The 20,315-nt window shown below is 42.0% G+C and overlaps 1 protein-coding gene across 1 annotated transcript; it reads left to right on the forward strand.

The window, feature by feature from the left end:
* The first annotated feature begins 2,080 nt into the window (after positions 1-2,080).
* Positions 2,081-5,918, forward strand: LOC137645255 (uncharacterized). Its single transcript, XM_068378076.1, has 4 exons — positions 2,081-2,201; positions 2,842-2,934; positions 3,996-4,724; positions 5,083-5,918. Exons 1-4 carry the CDS (start codon positions 2,081-2,083, stop codon positions 5,916-5,918), a joined length of 1,779 nt encoding a protein of 592 aa, XP_068234177.1.
* Positions 5,919-20,315: the final 14,397 nt, after the last annotated feature.

The following is a 20,315-nucleotide window of genomic DNA, read 5'->3' on the forward strand; positions in this document are numbered from 1 at the left end:
GAAGAAAGAAGTGGCTGCCGAAGAAAAAGAAATCGAAGGAGCGATGAACTTAGAAGATTTGTTTTCCAAAGATGAGGATTCCCTTGATAGTACACAAGAGGAGAAGTTCCGAGCAAGCCCAAGCGAAGAGGGATGAAAGATGAGTGGACAAGAGGACAAAGAAACACTGGAACTGGAAGAAATAAATTTGAAGGATTTAATTCTGAAGAAAAGGATAACCTTGATTATTTGCAAAAAGAGAACTCAAGAGTAATCCCGAACGAAGATGAACGACAGACAAGTGGACAAGAGGACAAAGAAACAATGAACCTGGAAGAATTTAACTTGCAGGATTTGTTTTCCGAAGAAGAGGATTCCCTTGATGGTAAGCAAGAAGAGAATTCAGGAATAACCCCGAGCGAAAAAGAGCGAAAGACGAGCAGACAAGTAGACAAAAAAGAAATGGACTTGGAAAAAATCAAAAATTCAACATTAGAAGTAGGACTAGTGAGTAGGAAAAGGCTGATATGATTGCAACGGAAGGATGCAACGTTAACCAAGTTATTGTACCGTGTGGTGGACGAGACCGAGGCCCAGCAGTCTCCGACCTGTTATTATCTTAAGGATGGGTTGCTTATAAGGAAACATAAACCCGCCAACAGCCCTGGGAATGCCAAAGGTGGAATATATTGCCAGATAATAATTCCTGCACCGTTGAGGAGACAGGTGATCGTGATAGCGCACAAGACGGAACACACGAGGATAAGGAAGATGACAGAGAAGATAATGAAAGACTTTTCCTGGCCTGGCATGCATAAATACGTGAGCCAGTTTTGCTGTGCATGTCTTGTATGTCAAACAACGGAAAAGCCCGAGTGCATCAAGGAAGCTCCCTTACGCCTGATGGAAGTACAAGGAGAACCCTTCGGAAAAGGATTAAGCAAAATGATAGCAGAAAAAGGGAAGGATCGAGAGAAAACGGAAGGAGAATATGTCAAGAATTTGAGGAATAAGGACGGCAAGATAAAGAGATTTTCCATAGAGGGCATGAAGACGACGAGTCAAGGAAAAATGAAGAAAATGTTTGGTAGGAAGAGTACGAACAGACAGGTTGCAGGACCCTTCAGCAAAGGACCAGAGAAAATGTTGGCAGGAAAAGCGAAGGATCAAGCGGAAACGGACAAAGGAAATGTCAAGGATTTGAGGAAAGGAATCGGCGAGTTAAGGGAATTTTACTGAGAAGGTGTAAAAACGAGGCAAGGACAAGTGAAGAAAAGGTTTGCCATGAAAAGTATGAACAGACAGGTTACAGTAGGATGGCAGGTGTTGGTCTACGCATCAGAATGAAGATTCCCTCTCGCCAACGAGCTACAAGAACCATTCCGGATTTTAGAGGAAAGCAGTGGATGGACCTACATTATCGAGATATCAGAAAAAGGAAAAATATGTGGAAGGCCATATTAACTTCGAAACCGAGACTTCAAGCACCAAATTTCAACGAAAAAAGGCTTTATCCAAGTGGATGCGTCGGATAGCAGAATTGGAGCTGTCTTATCGCAAGAGGATAAGGAAGGAATTCTTCAACCTGTGTGTATTATGTCGTTGAAGAAACTGCTGGTGCTGATCACACCGATGAAGAAGTTTTTAATTTACGTAAATTGACCCCAAAATGAGATTACTTTGTACTTGGACTTTAATCCTCTAACTTTAGTGAATAGGATGATAATTAATAATCAAAGGCTAACTAGGTGGTCATTATCTTTGCAACCGTATTGTATTAATGTAAAACATATATCAGGCAAAGATAACGTTGTTGCAGATTATTTATCTCGGGCTGAATCGATGGATTCAAACTCGAATTACATTATCTTTTTTGGTGGGAGCTGGCTCAGTATAATATATTTTTTAGTGCCCAGTCCATGGGAGCCATATCATATAATATACTTTGATTGCCAGACCCTTTGGGACCGAGTGAGTCTGTTTTAAATATTGGTGATAACAGGGCCGTGTTTTGATTAAAGGTTTTTTAATAATACAGTGTTGATAGGATATACCAGTATATTATTTTTTGCAGGCGCATTAATTATTGTAAAATTACTAGATGGCACAGTTTAATATCCAAGAGTTTTTAAGTAACCCAAGTGTTCAGGAATTGTCAGGAGCTCATAAAATTAAAGCTCAGTGGCTCTCGATCTTAATGGCATGTGGTGGCCATGCTACGAGTGGGATGATAAAGGCCCAAATTAAGTGTGTAACCTTAAAAGCGTTGATAAACTCGGGAAAGTTATGAGAAGAGAATATTGTGGCAGCTCGTGAACTACTGGAGGAAGCTGAGGAAGAATTTTTAGCAAAGCAAGGACCAGTTGACCCTAAACTGAAGGCATGAAAGCAGATAAGGATGCATTAGCTGAGATTGGACATATTGCAGCGGAAGAGATTTTGATTAGGTTGAAGATGATGGCAGAATGAGAAAAAAGAGAGAGAAGACGGGAAGAAATGGAAGCAAGGTGAGAAGAAGATGAGAGAAGAGAAAGACGATGTGTAAAGGAAATGGAAGGAAAGCAAGAAGAGGAAGCTCGAGAGATTGCAATACTTGCTATGGTAATGGAAGAAATAGAACAAAAAGAAGCCCAAGAGATTGCAAGGTGTTAATATCTTTCGATTTGGACGTAGAAAGGATTTTTAATTCAACTTTAGAACTTCAAGTAAATTAAAAATCTATTTTCTCCTACTGCCAACCAGACATTAATATACACAACATAATGTGAGGTGTTAATATCTTTCGATTTGGATTTAGAAAGGATTTTTAATTTGACTTTAGAACTTCAAGTAAATTAAAAACCGTATTATCTCTTATTGCAGTGCTATCGACCAGGCACAAATTACTCGAAGAACCCCCACCTCAGGGCATTGCTTCAACATCCACTGCATACTTTCCCCCAGATTCGGACACCCGTAAGACGAGAATGCCTCTATCAACCAGACACAAATTACTCGAAGAACCCCCACTTCAGGGGATTGCTTCAACATCCACTGCATGCTTTCACCTAGATTCGGACACCCCAGGGACGAGCACTCCTCTAACAAACAGTCACATATTACTCAAAGAACTCCCACCTCAGGGGATTGCTTCGACATCTACCGCAAGCAACCCCCCAGATTTACCTACAGTAACAGCAGGAACGATGCCCACTTCAGGACGGATGTTGAAGTTCGTTAGAAGAAAGACAGCCTTCAAAAAGTTCTACATGCAAGAGGAATATAGACTTCCCTCGGTGAGCGATCCACTGTTATTCTTTACATTTACTAGTAATGATATACAGGGCTCTTTAGAATTGTATTTTAAAAACAAATATTTTTCTGCTAAGATCGCTGGTCTTTTGACCTCAATAATGAAAAAACACACATTCTTAGCGAAGGAACAAACAGAAAATACGCTTATGGAGCTGTGGCTCCCGGCCACGGTTATCAATGCTAGTGAAATTGACGACCTCCTAAATGAATAGGAGGATGCAGTAAATTCTAAGTTCCCTCGAATAGTCAATGAATTAATGGGGAGTGGATGGATAGTGGAAGGCATTGACAACATCAAACTTTTTTACCACCGCCAGGCGGTAATGGGTGGGTTGGGCGCTCCCCTTTACCCTAAAAATGATGTCCGTGGTAGGGTTTTCGTCTTTATTTCTTCGGGAATTGGGAATTCCTGTTTTATTCAGTCTCTGGCTGCCTATAGGATGTCTAAACAAACCCTAAATCCTCGTTGGCCGAATATTGCTTGATCTGTAAATAGTATCTGCCATTGCATGCAATATGTTAACTTCCACAAGACAGCATGAAGCTACCTGCGACCTGTCAGTGGCGCTGAATTTTCCCCCTCGTGGGAGCACAGTAAGATTTAGAAACCCCCATAAGACGCAAAAGTTTTCTTGACTTAGAATCAGCTTTGAAGAAATCCCCTCGGGCTTATGGTGTGGAGACCATACATGAATCAATAGCTTATTACTATATCATTATAGATGGCGAAGGAAAAAGAGCTGCCTCCAGTTATTATTGCGGGAATGATTGCGTCAATAATTTTCTGTCAGATCTTAGTGATTGTTGGGCGGCAATAGGATCGCAGTGGAAAACATTCCCCATTGATATGTCAGCCGAGGATGAAAGAACTTTCCAACAGCAGACTGTATGCCAGCTGTGTAAAACGTTGTTCAAACACGACTGCGACAAGCACAGACACCATGACCATGGCAAACCCAAGAATAACTTTATTGGAGCTTACTGCGCACGTTGTAATTTAGCGTGTCGCGAACTTAAAACTCGACTTCCCGTTTTTGCGCACAATTCTAGTTACGACCTGGGTCTTATCATTAAGGAATTGAAAACTAAAGTCAACATTACAATCATGACGAAGCAAGGGCTTAAAATTCAGCGAATGACCGCCGATAATTTAGTTTTCCTCGACTCTCTAGCCTTTCTAGGATCTTCTTTGGATAGTTTAGCCTCCAAATATTTTAGGGATGGAAGGAAGGCTGGCTTAACAGAGGACATTTTAAGTAGTATTTGTGATAGCAAACTGCGGTGTGAAGTCATTCAAGGCAAATTACCTTTCTGCTATAACTATATAGACAGTCTAGCAAAACTCAAGGAAACGCATTTGCCCCCCAAATCGGCATTTTACAAGCTAAAGGCGTGCAATGTATCAGAGGAGGAATATAAACTGGCTCAGCCTGTTTGGGATATAAGCAAATGTAAAACGCTGAAAGATTTTTTTCTCCTTTACCTCATTGTAGACACAGCTTTATTGGGGATATTCTCATTTGGTGGTGCTTTATACTTTATGATAAGTACAGTCTTGATTTACCACACTATGTTTCACTTCCATCCTATGCCTTTGACAGCTTTCTTAAGATGAGCAAGATCGAGTTGGATCACGTCTATGATGAGGAATTGTATAATCTAATCAGGCATAATGTTAGGGGGGTTTCACTTCTGTGGTGCGTCAATCATTCACTGCCAACAACCGTGAAATAAATCCATCATTTAATCCTGATCTCCACCAAAGTTCCTACATCCTTTATTTAGACTTCAACTCCCTGTATGCAACAGTTATGACTAAGAACCTTCCCACTAGTGGAATTCGTAAACTTTCCGATGAAGAAAAGGATCAATTTTTGGGAAGGAGTATTGAAAATGCTAATACAAACGGGGATAAAGGACACTGGCTCCTCGTCACTACCAAAGCACCTTCAGAAGAAGTTGCTAGAGCCACTGATGAACTGCTGTTATGCTTATCCCACGAGGAAGTTGCTTTTAGAAATCTATCACCCTACTGTAAAAGCGTACTAGAACACGACGGGGGACGCATGACTGTAAAGTGTAAAAAGCTTATGACCACCCATCACAGTAAAAAAGAATATTTTATTTCCCTCCCTCTTTTACAGTTGTATATGGACTTACGCCTAGAACTAGAGGTTGTGCATTCAGTCTGTGAATTCAGTCAAAGTGCTTACATGAAGGATTTTATTAAAACTAACATCGAACCAAGGAGCGCAGCAACCTCATCAACAGAAAAAAACTTCAAAGCCATGAGTAACTGCGTCTTTGGGAAAACTTTACTCAACCCTTTGAAATACGCCAAAAAAAGTAAAGTTGTCACTAAAGCAGGTACCTACTTAAAGGAAGCCCAGAATCCGAGACTAAAAGCAACCATCCATTTGTCAGAAGACCGTATTATCTGTACTTCTACCCTCCCACAGGTCGCCATCAATAAGCCTAATTACATAGGTTTTGCCATTCTAGAATCGGCCAAGTTTGACCTTTACTACTTCTTTTATAAGGTTCTCAAGAATAATTATGGTGATAAAGTCAAACTCCTTTACACTGATACAGATAGTTTCATTTTTGCTATGGAAGTTGACGATCTTAATTCAGAGTTAACGTAAGAACCCTTGAAATCATATATGGATTTTTCCAACTTCGACGTTGATCACCCACTTTTTAGTAATGAGAGAAAAGGGGAGCTGGGGCTTTTAAAATCAGAAACAGGGAGTAATCTGATAACCAAGGTGAAAGCATTGAAACCTAAAATGTATTCCATGCTAGTTAAAAAACAGGGTCACATTAATCGTGCGAAAGGCATACCAGGTCACATGCATGCTTCTATAAAGCACGAACAGTATTCCCAAATCCTGGAAGATCATCGCGTCAACTTTCTCACTGTACGAACAATTAGAAATGTGCGAGGACAGATGAGTACCACTAGAGAAAAAAAAAGAAGTGTCTCTCGGCTTTTGATTCGAAATGTTATCATTTGAGTCCATACAATTCTTACTCATACGGGCATCCCGATATTGAAGGGGGGATGAGGAAGTTGCGAGTGAATTTCGAATCAACAACCCCATTCCCAAATTACTGAATCCACCTTCAGAACCAGTCCCTCATGTTTCTGAAAATTTATGGAAAAAGTGAGAAGAAAAGGTTACAGTCTATTTTCCACCCACCGATAATGGAATGACGGAAAACCGGGAGGAGTGAATATAAAATTTTACTGCAAATAATTACATTGTTTGTTTTTCCCCATGTATTGTTTTTCTAGAGAAAATAAAAGGTTGACACTATCCATTAAAGGTTTTATTTATTCTGTGGTACTTATATGGTAACATTTTTATGGAGCCATTCAGTTGGCTAGAGGTTTAGTTAAAATGTACAAGTGCTTTAAAGCTACAGATTTGGACCTATTTAGAGAGCCAGCACGTATCATTGTGTCTGGTTTCCCCAACTCGGGTAAATCCTACCTTATAGAAAAATTAATAGTAAAATATGAAAGAAAGTTTATGCACATTATTATGCGCGGCGTGGATCAACATACTTTGAAATCGCATCCTGTAATAGGACCAAAACTCTCTCTCTTTGCAAATATCGTAGACCCCATGACTGTGATAGATACAGAAGCTGGCCCGTATTCTATTTTATATATCCTCAATGATATATTTCTCGAGGCTGTACAGAACAAAATTGTTGTGGATGTCTTTACTAAAGGGCGTCATAAAAATATCTCTGCTATATTTATTACGCAAAATATGTTTTACAGTGGAAAATACGCTAGAAATGTAAGTGTAAACGCCTCCCATATGCTATTGCTGAGAACGAGGGATATATCGTAAGTCGAGTTATTAAGAAGGCAAATATTTGGTTCTCCTTTATCAAAGAAATTTGTGAATGTTTATAAAAAGGCTGTTATGCCTAAACCTTTTTCCCATTTTCTGGTTGATTTAGGTTTAAATACTGCTAGCGAACTTCAGTTGAGGACAAATATCGCGGGGAGTTCCTCGTGAGAGGTTGTTTTTGGAGAATGGGAGACATAAAGCGGAAGATTTTAGAAACGGTATATGAAAACTATTCCCACCCACCAAGTTTGGGAGGTATTAATTCCATTTACAGAGCCACCAGAACTTTAGACGCGCGAATTACCATAAATGACGTAAAAGACTATTTGACCACGAAAGATGCCCATACTCTGCATTCGCTTACAAGAAAAAATACCCCAGGTGTCAATTGTGGCTCCAGCTGCGATCTCGCTGATATGCGACGTTTATCTAAATTCAACAAAGGCGTAAACTACCTTCTGATTTGCATAGATATTTTCTCCCGTTACCTCAAGATTGTTCCTCTTAGGAACAAGAAGGCCCAGACTCTGTTAATAGGCCTGAAAGCAATCCTTTCTCTACCTCAATTTCAGGGTGTTCGTTGGCTTCATACCGATAGAGGATCAGAATTTTATAACAAATTTACGATCAAGTACCTAAAAGAAGAAAATAAAAAACTCTACTGCATTTCCTCGTATGAAATCAAAACAGCCATTGCAGAACGTGTTATACGTACTCTAAAGCAAAAGATATATAAACATTTAACTCTGAGAAATACTCTCGCATATCTTGATGTCCTCCCTGAACTTGTAAAAAACTATAATAGGTCCCCACACAGAGGGTTGGGAGGGGGTGTGTCCCCCCTTGGAGTTCATGGATATGCGAATCCGGAAATCATTAAGCGTCAATTTCGGCGATGTATAAATCAATCATCTTTACATCGAAACACAATAATAAGGCGTTAGTAGTAGAACAGACAGTGTGCATTGCAAGTGGGCTCCGTCGGTCTATATTCCATCTTGGGTATAAAATTCAAAATACATTAGAAATATTCAGAATTCGGAGCGTGGACCGGAAACAGGCTCCTTTAACTTATTATCTGGAGGATTTCGCTGGTGAAAAAATCGAGGGTATTTTTTATAAATCGGAACTAATACCCACAGCCATACCAGAAACTTTCCCTATTGACATTATCAAAAAGAAAGTTAAGAAGGGTAAAGTCAAGTATCTCGTGTCGTGGAGGGGTTACACCCCGAGTTTTAACTCGTCGGTAGATAGTAAAGATGTTGAAAGGCTGTTGGGGGAAACTTAGAAATGAAATCGCACATACACAAACATGGGGATTTTCTTCTCTTCTTAAATAACCTCTCCCAGAAAAAAAGGGCTGAATTAATTCCTTTGCTACAGAGAACGCATCTCGACTGTTTATCAGAGATCTTCGCTAACTTATTTCACCCCTATTTTTCTATATGGGAGTTAAATAAGGACGGTAGCTCGGAAAAAGACACCGCTTAAAGAGAAAGAAAAATCTTATCATCGCAGAGAGGAGGCGCCATACTTTCAGTCCTTCTTCCTCTCGCAGCGAGCCTGATTGGGGGTTTATTAGGGAAATGAGAGAATACTGTCTGATACCGCGAAAGACGGCAGAAGGGTCTAATGATCACCAAGATGCTGGAGAAATAAGTGTTCAAAACACTAGACAAAATGTAGAGGAATATGGAAGGGGGATAAGCAGCAGGGTGGAGGGAGTGATAGAGATTTGCTCCAAAATTTAGTCAAAATAATACAAACGATCAAGTGTAAGTTGGAAAATGAACCAGAGAAAAGGAAGCAAAACGAATTGGGCCGGGACGATGTCGAGTGGGATGATAGAGGGAACTTGAGAAAACCCATCTACCGTTTAAATTTAATAGACTTGATTAAAAAATTAATTCAGCAAACGGGTGCTATTGAGGAAGAGGACATGCCTTTTTATAAAACCCTACTAGATACAGTGGGAGACCCCTATACTTATATAAAGAATGCAAAAGCTCGGATGCAGATGTATGGAATTAAAGGAAAAAGGGGGAGAATAAGCGAGGAAAATAAATAAAAAACTAAAAGGTAAACTGCAATGGGTGCCTTATTAGGAATGAATGCCCACCAGTAAGTCTACGCGAAATACATGTCTTAGCCTGTCGTACTCGGAAGGCGTGTAAAAGGGGTGGGGTTTAAGTACTTTAGTTGTAGTCGTAGTTAGGTTAGGTTTCATGATCAGTTTACAACACGATCCCAGCACGATGCAGTCCTCACCGCTAAAACTTAGCATCATCGACTTTACAGCGCCACTTCTAAGAAAGGGGAATGTGTGTTTGGTGGTGGGGGGCAATTCCATTGGCGTCGTATCCTACGAACTTGCGGCGCAAACATATAAAGCCTACCCCTACAGCGATATCGTGAACTGTCGTAGAAGGCTCTTTAATTTAAACTGATGCATTCGCGAAGACCGTCATCCCGTTGGAAGTGTCATCTTACGGAAACCACCGAGTTTTCCCACCTCGAATGTGCCATGCGTAGCCACGTTGATAACGCAATTTAATTACGGCTATTCATACGATAATGATGCAGATGGAAAACTTCGATCGTATGTGTCAATTCAAGGGATACACACTTTGCCACGAACTTGCAAAATGACACAACTGAGGCGCGTATTTTTAACTTTAAGAGGTGTCTACACGAATTGGAACAGTTTGCTCTGGAGAAGGGAAATGAGCAAGGTTAGCATATATTGTATGAACAAACATGAATATCCACCAGATATACAAACGGTCTCACAGTTTGTATATACTGTCAGAACAATATAATTGTCAACTATAGCCATTGTTTGTAAGCATACAATGATATGTGGTTTATTTAAATAAATAAATAAGAGAACTCTGGCATACTTAATGTGCAAATTGCAGGGGGAAATAGGACGAAATTACATTCTAATAGACATTTATTTCGAATAAATGACTGAATGGAAAAACGAGTGTAACGAATGTAACGTGTTAAAGGAATTATACGTGCAACGTATACAGAAAATATTTTCCCTCTCTGAAAGGGAAGAAATGATGAGTGCCACTCTAAAACTGAAAATTTTGATAAATTTTCTCAATATAAATTCTGCAAATGTTGTATACTATCAACACTGTGTACTATGTACACATGGCACAAGTGTTATCTGTATAATTCCACACCTGAGATTTTGAACAGTCTTACTGTCACCATGGTGACACTCACTTAAAAGGTATCGCACTTGAAGTGTCAACACCTTTTCACCCTAATTGATAGTCCCAATCAATTAACTGTTCATCGTAGCACTAGACGACAGGTTTTAATACACTACCTACTGCCACCACATAGTGCTTCAGTTCATGGACTTGCTTAGCGTAGTGTTTGTAGAGCACTCTGGATGATTTCCATCCAGTATATAAGCGAAGACGCTCAAAGTCCATATACAGAAAAAAAGTCAGTGATGAAGCAATTTTCCTCGGATCATGACCTGTGGGTGTACTGTCAGGATCCGCTCTGTGAATGAAGTAGGTGAGCTTCGCCCTCAGTTGTTTTAGGGATAAGATTGATCCTGAGGTTTCTCCTTTGAAGAGCTGTCCTACCCTGAAGTGTGAAGTTCTACGAAGATAGACCTTTAGACACTCTACTGGACATAGAGAGACATCTTCCTTCAGAGGGCAGATTCTCCAGGGACCCCATCTTTTAGTGGGTAGCTCGTTCTTGGCGAGAAAAGCTGGATCAGGAAAGAGATTCAGTTCTCCCACTTCTGTGAACTGAATGTGGCCCTCATCTCTTGATAGGGCTACTATTTCACTAACTCTAGTCCGTGAGGCTATAGAAAATAACCTTCTGGGTTAGATCCTTGAGAGAACAATCTTCATTGTTCACAGATGAAGCATAATGTAGGACCTTGTCCAAAGACCATGAAATGGGCTTCGGAGGAGCTGCAGGCCTAAGTCTAGCGCATGCCTTCGGGATCTTGTTAAAGATTTTGTTCGTCAGATCCACTTGAAAGGCATATAGAAGAGGTCTAGTCAAGGCTGACTTACACGTAGTTATCGTGTTAGCTGCCAGACCTTGATTATGAAGGTGGATAAAGAAGGACAGAGAGAAGTCTATTGAAATTTATTTCGGTCCTTTTGCTTTAACAAAAGCAACCCACTTTTCCCAAGACGATTCATATTGCCTCCTAGTTGATCTAGACTTGTATTCTTCTAAGAAGTCTATACTGGCTTTTGAGATCCCAAATCTTTTCTTAACCGCTAGGGCGAGAAAATCATGAAATGAAGGTTTTGGGTTCTCTGTGATAAATCGAAAACAGTTAACTTCTGAACCCGTTCAGATAGTGCTGGGTTTGGTACAAGGGCCAGCCTCAGCCTCAGTTCCCTCACTAGAGGGAACCAGTTGCTCTTGGGCTATTTGGGAGTCACTAGAGCTGCCGTTCCTTGTAAGGATCTCAGCATGTTGAGGACCTTCAGCAGGAGATTGGATGGAAGGAACAGGAAATTCCGGGTTCATCCGTTCCAAACTAGGGACATGGGGTCCGTTATCTCCTCTAGAGGGTCCTCGTATGGAGCTACATATCGAGGTAGTTTCTTGATGACGCTCGTTACGAAGAGGTCATTCTGCAGTTCTGGGACTTACTCCAAGATGGAAGAGAATGAATCTGCGTCTGTGGACCATTCTGACTCTATCAGCTTGAGCCTGAGTAGAGCATCCGCTGTCACATTGCGGATTACTTATAAGTGAACTGCTGATAGGTGGATTATATGGGACGATCTCGAGCCTTGTCGGTTCAGACATCTCACTATCACTTTGCTGTCCAAGATCAGCCTGATGAGGGCTGATCTGCATAGGGAGAGTTTTCCCAACATCAAAAGGACTGCCATGGCTTCCAAAATATTGATGAGAAGGGGCCTTGAACAGAGATGACCAAGTCCCTTGACTTTCCTTTGCTGGGAGTGAAATCCCCATTCTTCCATCAAGGCATCCATGTGGATGATCATCGATGGTAGAGGTGGTTGCAAGGGAACGGTCCTCATTAGGCTCTTGGCCTTCAACCATGGGTTGAGAAGTGATCAAAGTAAGGCCCTTATCGGTTATTTTAGATCTCTTCGAGCGTTTGATGCGCATCTTCTCCAGACTCCTGACGCATATTTCAGCTGTGCTCTTAGCACTGGGTCTGTCACTGCTGCGAACTGGAGAGAGTTCAGTACTCTTTACTGTTAGCCTCTTGAAATCCTGTTGGATTACATTAGTCTCTTGACCGACCCTGCGATATCCTTCTTCTTCCCTAAGAGAAAGGAAAGACAATGTGACCTCAGGTTCCAATGGTTTTCCATCCATTGAAACCTTTGAGCTGGAGAGAGTCGAGACTTCTTGAAGTTGATTTTGCATCCCATATGTTTCAGAAACTGGGCTACTTCTTTGGATGCTTGCAGACCAGCCGCTGCGGGTGCTGCCTGCACCAGCCAGTCGTCCAGGTACTTTGTTACCTGAACAGTTTCTAAGTGTAGTTGTTGCACGATTGCGTCTGCCAATTTCTTGAAGATATTTGGGACTATGTTTAATCCGAAGAGTATGGCTCTTAGAACATACTTTATCTTCTGTAACTTGAATCCTAGGTAGGAGGAGAGGGGGTGACTGACTAGAAGATGCCAATAGGCATTTGTCAGATCTATCAACACTGTGAACGCCCCTTTTTGTAATAGGGTCCTTATGTGTTGAAGGATTAACATCCTGAACTTGCTGTTTCTTATGAACTTGTTGAGTGGCGACAAGTCCAGAATGACTCTGGGTTTTCTCGAGTCCTTCTTCGGAACACAAAACAGCCTTCCCTGAAATTTGATGGACTTTCATCCTAGTCCAATCTTGATTAGGCCTTGGGCCCAAGGATCGAAGGTCCAACGATCCTGAAATTGATGGAGCCTCCCTCCTACCGGAAGCGTCTCCTTGCTTCGAGGGATCGGAGGGTTTACCTCCTCGACCGTCTACCTGGGGCATCGCGGTCATAGAAACTGTGGGATATTGTTGAGCAGACCGAGGAAAAAGTCCAGACTTCTTCGTCTTCCTTTTAGGTTGGGGGCCCACATCCAGGGAGGACTTCCTCTTTGAAGAGATGCCCCGCTTCTGGAGAAGGTTCTTATTCTCCGTGATGGCTTTCTCGATTACCTCTTTGACTACTTCGTTTGGAAAGAGGTCTTTACCCCAGGTATTGGAAGATATCAGCTTCCTGGGTTCATTTTTCACTGTTGCAGCAGCGAACACAAACTCTCTACAGGCTCTCCTAGCCTTCATAAAAGTATATAGGACTTTTACTAAGGTGGGGCCATATGCATTTTGGCCAGGACCATGAGCATGTCTGAGGTACTTCGTTGGGCTGCACACATCTCTATGCAGTTTTGTAGGGATAAAGAGGCCGCAAGTCTCTCCTTTGTATCTTGTTCCTTGCACTAGAGAAACTCAGAAAGTTTAGGGAGATTCTCGCTAAACTGTCGTCCAGCGTTGTCCGCGTCCAGTTTCTCTACAGAGAAGGTTAGGTGGACATCCTTCCAATCCTTCTCCTGCATGGGCAAGGCTAGTGACAGAGGTCTGCACTCCTCAAGTGTAGGGCATGGTTTGCCTGCCTCCACTGCCTTTGCAACAGATTTAAATGCCTTCCATGTAAAGGGGAATGCTATTGAAGCTGGAGCAAGAAATGTAGGGTGTTTCTTGCTCAAGGCAGACACTTTCGACACTGAGTAACCCCCCTTTCTCAGGCTACTTGACAAGAGAGCCTGTGCCTTATCGTGGTCGAAAACCATGACTTCCTTCGTTTCTGTCTCCTCTTTTGACATTGGTTCATGCTTTAGTTGAATGAAGCAATCAGGGTAAGCGTTAAAGCTTGGTCAAAACTGGATGTCGTCTAAACTCTAAAGGGACAGCTCCCATCTTCTCTGAGATGTAGAGTTCACCGTCCAAAATCGGCTTAAGCTCCGCAGATCTCCAGGTATTGGTTTTGGAGCATGTCCGGAGGTCTTGGCTTCTGGATCGCTTGAATGACCCTCAGGAGGCGATGAGTGGAGCTTCACAGAGCTCTCTCTTGAATTTCGCTTCCCTTGTTTCGCCTCGTTTGTGAATGTTCTCCATTAACTCTGTAAGCTAGACCAGCACCTGTCTCATTTTGTCCAGTGGAGGGGTAGAAGGTGAAGAAGTCGAGGGTAACGGCTCTGGAGCCAGCACTGACGGAAGGAATTTTGACACGACATCGTCCTCTTCTTCCAGAGGTGCCTCCCTGCCCTCCGTCTCAATGGCAATCTGGACACAGGGAGGTGCGAGTCGTGCTTGGGGCACCACCATTTCACTACCCGCTTTCGGGAACAGTATGCTACGCATCCTATCGTTAGGTAGGTATGGTCCCTGAGAGTTCTTCTGGAACCCTCTTACCCATTTGCGTAGCTTTTTACGTGCCGCATCCCTAGACTCCATTGACCTGGGGTCATCAAAACCTTCGGTCACTAAGGTCCGGCAAATATTGCAGACTTGGGGTCCCAATATTGCAGGGATTCGGTAATAATATTGCAGGGGGCATGAGACCTGCATACTTTATGACCGTAGAAGTACTTACCCCTAAGATTGAAGAAGACTGCATCGCATTTCATCTGGGGTTCCTCCTTTCCAGAGGCGAAAGAAGCTGGAGATTGCATAAAAATCCTCCCAAAATCGATCAAAAAGGCTAGATCAACAGGGAACACCACTGTGCGAATTCGCTACAAAAATAGGAATAACCGCCATCCGCCATCTTGGTTATGGCGCCATCTAGACACTCAATAGTAGTATGGACGAAAGGTAACCTTGATAATGGCTCCCCTTCTAATTTGCCACTCTTCCCCCTCGAGGCAAAAACACTATTTGGGGTGAATATTGCTATGTGTCGTATCAAGATATACGTCCCCTGATTTACCCGATATCCTTAAGAGAAATTTTAAGGATATTCGCGCCAGGAGATAGAATTCTGGAGACCTAAAGGTAAATTCTCTGGGAATATCACTGTAGTTCAAATATCCTTTGGAAGCTACTTATAGGAACCTTCCATCAGGACGACAGGGCTTGAGCCCAAAAATTAATTTCGTTTTATTTAAAGAATTTGTTTTTTTTATTCTGATTCTTATTGCCTGTATTCAGTTGAATTTTTTTGGTGGGTGTAGCAACGTGCTGCTACACTCAATTTGATGTATATCAATAAATGTTTAAAATTTGGCTTTGGATTTGTAAAAAAGAAAATATAATTCTTATTTCTATTTTACTTAAACACACAACTACTGTGTATCATTATACAAATCATATTATACGCTGTTATGTCAATCCTTCCTAACTACTATGTAAGTAGAAAAAAATTAATTACTAGCACAAATATGGAAAATTCTAGGTTTCGGACAATTAGGCTAGCCTACTAACAGATTTACACATCGGAGCCCGAATACATAAATAAAGATAAAATTACTGGTAAATATTCTTATTTTGCTTAAACATAACACTATATACCGTAATTAAGATAAGTATATTATATGATTTTAAGTCAATCCTTCCAAATTACTATCCTATTAATGAACATCATGCAATTAGAATACCCTAACAGCACAGCCAAATGTCGAGAAAATAAATATTTTCATAATCCAAAAGTATCTCTCGTGCAATGGTCGAACCCTGGCTTTTTTCATCCAAAGCTGGTATTAAAATTTCGCCCTCTACACGGTAATATACGGTATTTGAATATTTACAACGTTAGCAATCCAATAAGTTTCGAGAAAAAAGTTCTTTGTATGAATGCCAGCACATGGGCCTCATACCATATTAATTTCATTCATGTAAAACTATTATTATATGACAGAAGCAAACCATTCGATGTATTTCAGTTGAGAGGGATAGGAAACAGTAGGATCTAAATTGGGGTTTCTGTGCTGAAAGATGGGAATGTGGCCATGACCCTTTAAATAGAAAGTTTTCCATAAATTGCAGGAAAAGTTATGATAACCAGTGGAAAATTTTATAACAAATTATACTCGCATTCAAAAGAGGCAACTCATGTCAAAGCTAATCAAAATGTCAGATATCAAGATTACGATGTAATGCATTCGAAGTAAGCAACATTTCAATCTGTCCAGCCAGCAACCAGAGTAGCTAAAAGGTAGGTTTGACCATACAGCTTGCAACCCTACACCCCCCCCCCCCCCCCCCGCCCCCGGCACAGGTTCAGGCGATTGCCTATTACATTCTGTCTCCAGAAATGGACAGATACCCACAAATCAGCAGCGTTCTCCGACTCTGAAATTGTCGCAATTTAGCCCATGGTACAGAAGGAACCTACGACAAATGTGGGTTCTGTCAATGATTTATAAGCTCCAAAACTCAGAGAGAGAGAGAGAGAGAGAGAGAGAGAGAGAGAGAGAGAGAGAGAGAGAGGAAGAGAGAGAGAGAGCAGATGACAGTTCCTGTTAGAAACCAAAAATAAATTATAGAGGTAAGATTTACTAAAGAAATGGAAAGCAATACTGTTTCCTTATAAGGAATACAGTTAACGTTAAATTAATTAATTCAATTGTAAAGGATTGATATTTGTGTCCGACTGTGGGGAATGGCCGTTCGGTCGTTAGCTTGACTCGAAGCTTTACCTATTTTTCTGAAATTAAAAGTAAATAACTTAATGCTACTTAGTATAGTAACTATTAGCGTTAATGATAAGTAAAATGAATAATAAAATTAAACTTATGAATTAAATGACTTAAATTAGTAATTGCCTAATAGGCCTTAAGTTCGCGCGTGAATAATATGTACCTGTAAAAGGTGAGAAGTAAATTACCTCCGAGGTTACCACAGCCACGGCGAACAGTTCCAATAAAAAGTACTCAGTGGAAAGGTCGGCATCTTCATAGGATATTAACTCCGAACAAAACTAAACGTTCAATACCCAAGACTACGACAATTTTGGAACACTTCAACGCGTACCTTGTGATAAGTGATCTATATTATTCTGTATCTTTGGACATGTCTAGGGAAAAGGGTAATGTAGGGCAATATCACAAAGTTTTACTAGTGGATCTACTATTTGATGTAAGTTGTTTTGGGTTTTGAGTAATTGTTTTGTTTATTAAATATAAATAAGGTTGGAATTGAAATAAATTCCAACATTCCATCACAGAAGACAAAAATAGAAAACACATTTACGGGCCTGCAGAGGGAAAAAGGCTACGGGAATTCTCACTCCCGTAATCCAGAATCTACAATGTGTGTATTTCCTTTCCTACGGGACCAGTGAAATTATTTGTGAAATTCTCATGCATAGTTTTCCTCAAGTAACTGATAAAAATACACGGTGCTATCCATATACCTGAGAAATTATATTTATTATTTCGAGTTGAGAATTTAACTTTGTTAATATAACATTAAAGACTAACTAATTCATTATTACTTTTAAGACCTACCATTAATAAGAATTAATTATAGGAGTCTTCAAAATGTAATTTCTATGTTCTATCTTTACCATCCTATCAGAGACATTAAATGATGTTAAAGATTGATAGCCAATGTACCACCCATGTGTCACATGAGCGTACATAGTAACGACATTTCTCTTTTTTGTATATATTATCCTTTGTATCTTTGCTCTCCCCTCGCACTAACAGCAACTTGTATTAACCTGTCTGCCTACTTCATTGTTAAATGTTATAAGAACCGGTTGCCGGTTTGACAAGAAATAGCATGTTTGTATTTTGTGACCTAGTGTGTATGTATACTCGATGTGTCGTAATAAAGTTACTCAGTTGCATTCATCTCACCTTTGGCTCACAACCTACTCTTGACCCATCACATTGGTGACCGCGGAGTGCGACTCGCTCCTCCAGCCTTCTCCCCTTCACTGTTACTATGGCGGACTCCACGGAAGTTAGCGCCGCCCCATTCAAACTTTCGTCGTTCGCCAGCGGAGAGGCGTTTGCTTGGTTTCAGCGCGCAGAAAATCAGTTCCGCATCAAGGGTGTGACTCCTCAACCACCAAAGCACATTATGTTATCGCGGCGATACCTGAGGACACCTTCCTGGAAATCTCTGACTGTCTTTGTGAACAAGGAGACACCCCAATAGCATATGACACACTCAAAACATACCTTCTACTGCAGTACTTGCCGTCGCCAGTCGCCCGTATAGCAAAGCTTTTTCGGCTCTCTCAACAACCGTTGGGGGACCAAAGGGCTTCGTTCGCCTTCAGGGAAATGATCAGTATCGCTCGCCCTCAGGGAAACGACCAGTATCATTCGCCTGCAACCTGCCGCAGACGACTCTCCTCCTGAGGTGAACCTACTTTGTGCCCTTTGGATACGCCGTTTACCTGAACCTGTACGCCCTGCCATACCTGATGTCGATAGTTTACCCATAAAGGAATTGATGCCCTTTAGGACATCCACTTCACGACCTTCAAGACCTCCATCAATGCCTCCACTCCTGACGAAGAGGATACCTATTCAACGTCAGCCGAAGCTGACGTGAATGCTGTAGGACACACGCCTACCACGTGACGTGCCGGAGCGGCATCAAAGCCACCCATCACCCACCACTCGCTCGCGCTCTAACCAACAACTTCTACAGCCACTTACTACCGCCCATCAGCCGCAGTTTTGCTACTACCATTCCAGGTTCAAGGCTACCATGAAGAAATGTGTCAAGGATTGTCAGTAGCCAAAAAACGTGTAAGAAGGCCATTGCTCGTGGCGGTGGCCTCCCATGTTTCTAATCTTTTCTTTTTACATGATGCAGGAACGGCCATGCAATTTTTGGTAGACACAGGTGCTTGTCGTTCTCTTTTGCCAAGGGAACTCTTCAGGACACGACGTAGTCTGTCTAAGTCTGGACGTCCGCCTGGTAACTGCCAATGGATCTGCAATACCCATCTACTATTATGAGAACCTCGCATTATCGTTTGGAAACGGCAAATTTAATTGGAAGTTTCTCGTTGCTGACGTCACATTGCCAATCCTTGGTGCGGATTTCCTCTCTCATTTCCATTTTCTGGTCAATGTAGCCCACCGACGATAGGTCAACGCAGACTCGTACTTGTCGACAGCTCTTCAACCCTCCCCCTCCAACCTCGCTCCACATCAGTGCACCCACGGATGCCTACACCCACCTCCTCACGTTGTACCCAGATATTTTCCGTCCAGAACTTCACCAAACGCCCATGGCTCCTGCCAAATCTGGTATTTATCACCATATCAAGACGACGGGACCCCCAGTCTTCGCAAATTCAGACATCTGCCACCAGATCAATTGGCAGCCGCCAAACAGACGTTCGCCGAAATGGAAGAAATGGGCCTTTGCCAAAAGACCTCCAGCCCATGGCATCACCCTTACACATTGTCCTGAAGAAAGACGGCACCCTCTGTCCGTGTGGGGATTCCAGGTGCCTGAACATGCAAAAAGAACCGGATCACTACCCACTCCCAAACATTGCCGATGTGACCTGCTCCCTGCACAAAGTGAAGGTTTTCTCCACGCTCGACCTCCTGAAAGGGTATTATGAGGTACCTATGAACCTAGAAGACATCCCAAGACCTCAATCACCAATCCCTTCAGTACATACACCTTCAATTACTCGTGTTTTGGCCTTCGTAATGCTGGGGCCATTTTTCAATATCTCATGGATGGCATCTTAGGGGACCTCCCCTTCTGTGTTTGTTACGTGGGTGACATACTTGTGTTCTCTTCCTCAAAAGAGGAACACCTCCGTCAGCTGCGCATTGTGCTCGACCGCCTGCAACAAAACGGCCTTGTAGTCCGGTATGACAAGTGTACCTTTGGCGCCAACAAAGTGTCGTTCTTAGGGCACCGCATCACTCCTGAAGGAGTCCATCTCCTCCCTGAGAAGGTTGCAGCCATTCAGACATTATCACCGTTTTCTGCCAGTCATTGCCGCCACTCCTGCTCCTCTCTACGCCTCCCTCAAGGGCAAGCCAAAAGACCTGAAGTGTGGTCCCCTTCAAGAAGCGGCCTTCTGTAATGCAAAGAATGCCCTATCAACCGCTGCCTCTCTCACTTTTCCCGTCCCACACGCCCCTCTCCTTCTGTCCACCGACGCCAGCGACGTCGTTATTAATGCACTACTCAAACAGGTGGTCAACAGCTTGCCCCACC

Source organism: Palaemon carinicauda, chromosome 8, assembly GCF_036898095.1.
Source record: "Palaemon carinicauda isolate YSFRI2023 chromosome 8, ASM3689809v2, whole genome shotgun sequence".
Taxonomy (NCBI): domain Eukaryota; kingdom Metazoa; phylum Arthropoda; class Malacostraca; order Decapoda; family Palaemonidae; genus Palaemon; species Palaemon carinicauda.

What these genes read in the sequence shown, in the direction of transcription:
- LOC137645255 (XM_068378076.1), top strand. Translation starts at nt 2,081, where the DNA reads ATGGCACAGTTTAATATCCAAGAGTTTTTAAGTAACCCAAGTGTTCAG. An exon ending in TCCCCCAGATTCGGACACCC is followed by an intron (nt 2,935 to 3,995) that starts GTAAGACGAGAA and finishes ATATCATTATAG; the next exon opens with ATGGCGAAGGAAAAAGAGCT. An exon ending in TGTTTGGGATATAAGCAAAT is followed by an intron (nt 4,725 to 5,082) that starts GTAAAACGCTGA and finishes TGTATGCAACAG; the next exon opens with TTATGACTAAGAACCTTCCC.